At 45.8% G+C, this 7,479-nt stretch overlaps 2 protein-coding genes across 2 annotated transcripts; one reads left to right on the forward strand and one right to left on the reverse strand.

The window, feature by feature from the left end:
• The first annotated feature begins 1,524 nt into the window (after positions 1-1,524).
• On the forward strand, positions 1,525-2,475 carry LOC129818296 (uncharacterized). Its single transcript, XM_055874039.1, has one exon. It carries the CDS (start codon positions 1,525-1,527, stop codon positions 2,473-2,475), a length of 951 nt encoding a protein of 316 aa, XP_055730014.1.
• A 34-nt stretch (positions 2,476-2,509) lies between these two features.
• LOC129819074 (uncharacterized) lies at positions 2,510-4,900 on the reverse strand. Its single transcript, XM_055875612.1, has 2 exons — positions 2,940-4,900; positions 2,510-2,859 (listed from the first exon to the last, which is right to left on the reverse strand). Exons 1-2 carry the CDS (start codon positions 3,841-3,843, stop codon positions 2,732-2,734), a joined length of 1,032 nt encoding a protein of 343 aa, XP_055731587.1. The 5' UTR covers positions 3,844-4,900; the 3' UTR covers positions 2,510-2,731.
• Positions 4,901-7,479: the final 2,579 nt, after the last annotated feature.

Genomic DNA, 7,479 nt, shown 5'->3' on the forward strand with positions numbered 1-7,479 from the left:
CATCTTGAACAAGGGACCGGGTTATAACATGGAAGACATCTGGTGCGCAATGAAGAAAGTGGTGTGGCGAGTGTTGGACTCTACCTACCTGCCACTATGCGGAATAGATGGAATGGGGAGGGATATGATGGAAGGAGCAAGTGTGGAAGGGGCAAGCTCGGAAGGAGCAGGTGTGGATGCAGGAGAACCGGTAGCTGCCACGGATGAAGGGTCCGATGTGGACGTTGGACACCCGGCAGCGGGTGACATGTAACGAATAGCCCAATCTGCATTGCCAGGATAGTGGAACAAGTTTACTTTTATTATGTATCACTTCTATATTGTTGAGAATATAACCATGTCAATGTACCATTGTGTCTGTATCCATTGCAAATGATCCACTGCAAATGAACAATAATAAAATGATGAAATGCTACAGAAGTGTGTGTGTACAATAAAACTCACAAACACAGAGTGCATCTGGTAACTTCATGTACAACTGCAACAGAAAGTGTTCACGAACATTCATTGTGTCAGAACAAGTGTCATCTGGAGCCACGTGTTCAACTCTGGTTAACAAATGTGTGGCACAGGTACAAGTTACAGCCTGGATCCCATAGCGGTCTTAGTCTCGACTTTAGCGGTCGATCGTAGCGGCGGGTGGAGAGTGGCACTCAGTGGTTATCACATCATGCGGAGCACTTTATATATGCATCATGTCCAACCCAGTACATAGTGAGAGGGGAGTAAAATAGAACAGTATTGCCATTTCCAAAGCAGTCAAAGCCTTGCCTTGTGCACAACCAAAACTGATTTTACCCTCTGTGTAAATAGAGAGACCCGGACATGCTATGCTCCCGAACGGGGACTCAGTGAGATCTCTCACGGCGATATATCCACTCAGGCGGAATGCAAGTGGAACTCCGTTATCCTGGGGTATCTGAACCTTGGGTGGGGGATAAGGAGACAGAATCAATGTGTTACACAAGCTCACTACCTTACCCTTGTCCATTTAACACAGTGACTTACAGCGCAATCAAGGAATTTCCTAATGCACATCTTAAGGTCTGTCAGACCCTTGGAGCCTGGTCCGTTTCAACGGGTGTGTTCTCTAACAGTGTCTCTATGGACAGGATACCATTCTGTGGTGAGAAGGTTCCATTTATCTGGCAGTGTAGGTGAGACCGGTGTAAGTGCTGGGCCATTCTTGCGGGATAACAGCACCCTTTGATAGTGAGGGAAGATAGAACAGGTGTTTGTAGGACAGGTCTTCAAAAACTATGTTCCAATTACCAAGCTACAAGCATCATCGTGGTTATATTGCAAATTAATGGCTGGACTGTCCAGTCGTAATCGGTTCCTCAAAGGAACCATTGTCGGATTACCAAGCTTGAGGCAGCATCATGGTTGACTTGTGCATCTGTGGTTGGATTGGTCAGACAGATGTGGAATACACAGCAGTGTTTGGTCAGACCTTAACAACCCCCTCAAAAGTCAATGAGGCTATATATAAGCTACTATAACTGAACCACTATACCAATCAGAATGGAGAACTACAAGAGAGGCCCTGTTTTAGGCAACGGTGCATATGGAACCGTGTACAAAGTTACTTGTCTGACTACTGGGAAGGAGTATGCCTTGAAATACCACACCCGCGGCGTAGAGGACACAACAGTCAGAGAGCTCTCATGTCTCGCAGCACTAAGGGGTCACCCATATGTGATTCACATGCACGATTGCTTTGTAGATAATGACACGATAGCCATGCTCATGGCCTACGTACCCTACACCTTGGGTGACGCGATCCACAATGGATACGGTGTGAAGTCGTACTACGAAGAAGACCGCGACCAAGAGTGTCTCCCTTTCAGTTTCGTTGCTCACTTTAGTGCACAGGTGGCTAATGCCCTGTCCTACATGCACAGACTGAATATGGTACACAGGGACCTGACGCCTTACAACGTGCTGCTGACAGAAGATCTCACAGTGAAGGTGGCTGACATGGGCCTCTCTAGACAGTCCTCCAACTGGATGAGCCCAAATGTGGTCACCGAGCCGTACAGGGCCCCTGAATTGTTCCTGGAAAGACGTAGATCTATAGAGTACACATGTGCCATAGACATGTGGAGCCTAGGGGTTTTGATAGTGGATGCAATGGAAGGGAGGGTTAAATTCGCTAGGGGTAACGTCAGACGTGTGACTATGTCCACCTACGAGATTATCACAAGGACTCTATGTCCCAAAGACCACCCCGGTGCATCAAGTACACCCTGTGACCCTGACATCATAATGCCTAAAGTGATGCAGTATGAACTGGTGAAAAGGATAGTCTTCAGATTGCTGAAGTTCCGTGCCCCAGAGAGACTTTTGGCTCATGAGCTGCTTCAGGACACAGAATGGATGCGTGCTGCTGATATGACCAGGGAAGACCAAGTTATAGTTAGAGACCAGATACAGCGCACTAAAAGTTCACACACCAGTGAGGTGTTGAGGTGAAGACAATAACACCAACAGGACAGTGTGCGATGACTCGTTTTACATGTTTTATTCAATATCCTTATACATTCATGATTGATATGGTATCATTGTACTGTCACAAAAGCAGATATATCATCAATAAATGATTTAATAAGAAATGCATCACATGCGTCCTATATGTGAGTGTTATATACAAAAGTCCAACAGTAGAGGGTACACTATTGCTTGCACTACACAAGACAAGCAACGGGCAACAGATATAATCGGCACATGACTAAATGGACATGATCAGCGTTGCCATCGTAATGAACAGTGGTGTCAGTATGTGTGTTTGGAGGTTAGTTCCAGCAGACGGCCAAGACTTTTCCAATCCGTCTATCATCCTCTTCAGGTTCCGTATACCTGTAGGGGAGAGACAGGGTGAGCCCAATGCAAATAGTAGTAGTAGTAGTGTAATTAAAAGGAAAGAACGTGCAACACACTGTCACTGATGTTGAGCAGTTTCACCGGTGTCCTCACATCCTCCAACTCCTTCAGATCTGGCATGGTCAACATTGGGTTTCTTCGGGTTGTTGTAGTGGTGGTGGCACGCGCCGAGGCTGCTAGTTGGACATTGGAGCATGACATGTCAGCTTGCCCATGTCTCTGATAAATTAAATAATGGTATTGCTTATCACCATATCCCCCGAACGTGGTGCCTTCATTGATAATGAAACAGCACTGGTGTGGGCTTAACATTCTGCTCATAGTGTCATTCCACACTTCAATTAAACTCCACATGTTGCGATTTCCAGGTTCTATGTAGAGCATAGAGATTGTAATGACACCATTCAGCGGCTTAACAAAGGCTGCCCTCTTAACCGTGTCAACCTTGGCAGTATAGTAGAACATAGCACATGTGCCTGACTTCACACTCAGAGTGAAGGTCTCATTTCCTATCCTGTAAGTGCCTTCGTCGGTGCACGTGAGGAAGCGAATTATAACCTGGGACCCCACTGGGGTCGCCGTAACCTCATATATGTGTTCCCTAGCATACACAACGTTATTGTCTTTATAGAAAGGCTCAGCGGGACTCTCCAAGTATCCCGGCAACTTGACAGTGTTTCCCATTGTTGCTACAATGGTGATGGGTTCAGGTCTCTCAGGTGTAAGACCTGGCGCTCTTGTCAACGCACAACACTCAAATGTACTTGCTGCAGTGAACAGCATACACACGTTGATAACAATGTGGATTTCCATAGTGGCCGGTTCTCTACAAGTGCTAGACAGAGTGGAGTCTTGACTGTGTTTACAGAGAGTGCAGCCTATGAATGGCTCCTGCAGGAGCAGTTGCTTCCTTTTATACCCCATGAAACACATCCCCTTCCCCTGCCATCTATGTATCATCCACCCATGGCTGATTCAACCTACCCAAAGTGAAGTCTACGAGGGGTATGATTAAGCTACATACAACTGACATGTCCACGTACATGGGTTCCAGAGAGCTTCATCCTAGCTCTGTCACCAAAACACTGATAACGTTGTAGCTCTGGATGTGTAAAGAGAGTGGTTACCCCACATATCCAACCAATGTATGTGGACACAGGATCAGGTATGGGAATGCTGGACTAGTAGCAAAGTGTTGAGTGTGAAACGCAATACAAAGTCTCATACGCAGGTGTCACTGTTTATTACAATAAATGATACATATAGACCCACATGTATATGCTACATAGCCTACTGAATCAGGATCAAAATATATACGCTAACAAGGAAATAAGTTTGTTCAAGAGAAACACACTCTTCAAGGAGTGAAATTCACGGATAAAGACAATTCCACCACAGGGCTGTACCACATACTGACAGTTACGCTTCCTCTCGAACACTCCAGCCTTAGATCTCCACTGTAGCCTAAGACGCGTCACATACTGAGACATTGTGATATACGTGATATGGCCCTCTGTATACAGGAGATACGTATCCAATTGAATGTCCTCCTCCTGCTCGCCAGACATGAGTGATAAACGTTTTGCGTTGCTCAAGGGCACAGGTATGTAACTGTCCAGAACAGCATCAGCATCCAGCAGATAGTCAGGGAGCTGTTGTTCAGCACTCCACTTGTCCACAAACACCGGGTTGCACAATGACTCTCCGTTCACCACATACACCTTGTTGAAACACTTGAAAAAACAGGATATCATCTCCTTCCTAGCTCCTGTGATCGAGATCAAGGGTCTGGGTATGTAACTGGAAGACACAAACAGTACGCGCCGTTCCTCCTGCTGCCATGTGCTTTCAAAGCCCTTCAGTCTATTGGTTATGTACCGTGTGTATTCATGAACAAGCAGCTCTTGGTCCAGAACAGAGCTGTACTCTCCCCTATACGACGAGTCCAGGTCTACTAAGAAGTCGTACTTAAAGTCTTTATCCATCACAGTGTCATTCGTAAACAGACCATGTGAGTCGAGCTCCTGTTTACCCCCTCTAATTACTACGTAATCCACAGAGAAAGTACCGTAAGCACCTCTTGTGTTCGACATTGTATCACCTGTGCTGACTGTGCTGGGATTCAAACCAGTTGCAGTATTATTGACCGGAGTGACTGCTAAGTATATGAGTTACGGTTGGATAGATGTTACACTCCATTGGCAAGGATGTATCTATTACAGCAATAATATATGTTACAAAACCAAAACATTTGATAAAAGTGCTTCCATGAAACATCAAGTCACAAGGCTTCCAGGCAAGGGAATGTCTACTGTAAAAGCACTATAGGGGTAGTGGTAGGAGCATAGTTAAAAAGACTGACAGTTATGAACACCAGGTAATTCATTCACACATAGACACACATATAGACCAGTCACGCCTTCTGTGTGTCGTTCACTGGTGTCCTTGTAAGACCGCTTGGAAGATGTTGAACAACACATAATAGACAACCCTCTCCATAGACCTCCAGACCTTACAAAGGTCCTCATGAATGCCCATTGTCAAGGTCTCCTTGAGATCATCGGAGCAGTTGTTGTTGACCTCAATGTTGGTGTGATGCGTGAGAGCTTGATCGACGCTTAAGGTGATTGTTAAATCGAAGTCTGTGTTGTCCATTTGTCTGGTGCAGATGAACTCCGAGCTGACCGGAGTTTGAGGCTCACTGACGGCACATCTCCCCTTCTCCAGATAATAAACACACGGTGCTTGTACCTCCTGCATAAGGCGATGGAAGGTGTGGTGTTCAGAGCGCAGTGTCTGTATCTCGTTCAAGGTTCTATTCAATCCTGGAAAACCTAGACAGGTCATAGTTGTCTTGTATCTGGCAAAGCCTGAAAGTCTCACGGTGCAGTTCAGTTTGAAAATGGGTGGAGGCATATTCAGTGCGATCATACGGTCTAGAAGCTCCCGAGTGTGTCTTTCCAGCTTCGATCGAGTGGAACACAAAGCTATCGGTACAGTCAGTTTCCCTGTGTCAAGGCCATGTCGCTGCTGGTCCACCAGGACTTTGGCCATCATAGAATATGCAGTAGGACTTAACTATCTGATACGATCTGGAATGAGATTGTGCTGTCTGCAAAAATGTGGAGACTTTAATAGGTCAGAACAGTTCCTGGTGTAGTGTAAAAGACAAGAGGTTGGACAATTGTAGAGATATACGGCAAATGGAACTGTGACTAGTGGCTCAACAGAGGCTCATGAACTACACCCCGTTTCACATTTACGAACGTCTGCTGTATATGGCCAGACTCTCGCGACACCCATAAGAGCGTTTCGCTCGACGCATATCCACATGTGCAACTTTTTCGAAACAATCACTAATCTGTTCCAAAAGACCACCAGGATCGGTATGGCCAGAGACACACATCTCCCCTACCAGTACAATGTACTGCCCTTTGAATGTTTGGATGACTCCTTCGTAGCCGCTAGCATGAAAACAGGGGTATATAAACATCAAGGTGTCCGCTCCAGTGTACTTTTCAACTGCGTCGACACAGGACAGTTTTTCCACCATGCGGTGAGGAGGCTCGATGTCCGTTATATGAACTGTCGTTGCACCAAGAACCTTGTAAGCAATGTAGCATTCGGTTAACCCGAACCCACTGCCCACTGCTAGGATGTCATTCATCCCGGACACAGTTAGATGTGACATGTTTTCTATCAAATCGGTAAAACAACTGTTTCCGTACTGGAAACGTAGAGGTGTTTCTTTCAACATACTGTCCATGAACACAGCTGCACCTTCCCAAACGTCATCACATTCATCATCAACACCAGCCTTGTTCAAGTAAAGCTTCTTGATCATCTCTGAAGAGACTGGTTCATGACTCACATGCCCACACCATGCATCACATGAGGAGGTGACGTCCACAGACACACTATCCGCCATAGTAGAGGTGAAGGGAGAGGCCGATATCACTTATGAGGTGTGTTAAAGGGTAAATGTATATCTATACTAGTGAACGAGGCTCTTTAGTAGGAGTGATGTTTGGGTACTCAGCAGCGTTTGGATGTTTAGAAGGCCATACGTGTAACATTTCCTTCAATGTCACAGCAGGGATTGGGCTATCCAGCAGTGGTTGGACGAAGGAGCTTTGTATATCCAGCAGTGGTTGGACAAAGGAGCTTTGTATTGATGCTCCAAATTCCATTGGTTGGATCACCAGCAGTGGTTGGACATCCAGAACTCCATAGATGTGACATTTTTTGGCTGGACAAATGAGCTTGGCTCTACAGTTCCACTTACCATAGACATGTCTTATAAAGGCTCGTGCCCTGTTACCAAAGGTGTCAGTGGCCTGCTATACCTACAGCTCTACAATGGACTCACTTGCCAATGTCACACTGGATAATGTTACAATGTTGAATAGACCATCACGCTACCCAGAGTCGGATTCACATTGTTATAGTCTCTATGAATACAGCCGCACCATTTACATCCCTTTCTTTCACACGCTGGTTATGGTCACGGGCTTGGTTGTCAATTTATACATGGTCATCACGCTCTACTGTTCCTGTTCAAAGTATTCGGGGAGGCAAAGGAAGGTCCTCAGTGAT

Source organism: Salvelinus fontinalis, chromosome 21, assembly GCF_029448725.1.
Source record: "Salvelinus fontinalis isolate EN_2023a chromosome 21, ASM2944872v1, whole genome shotgun sequence".
Lineage (NCBI taxonomy): Eukaryota > Metazoa > Chordata > Actinopteri > Salmoniformes > Salmonidae > Salvelinus > Salvelinus fontinalis.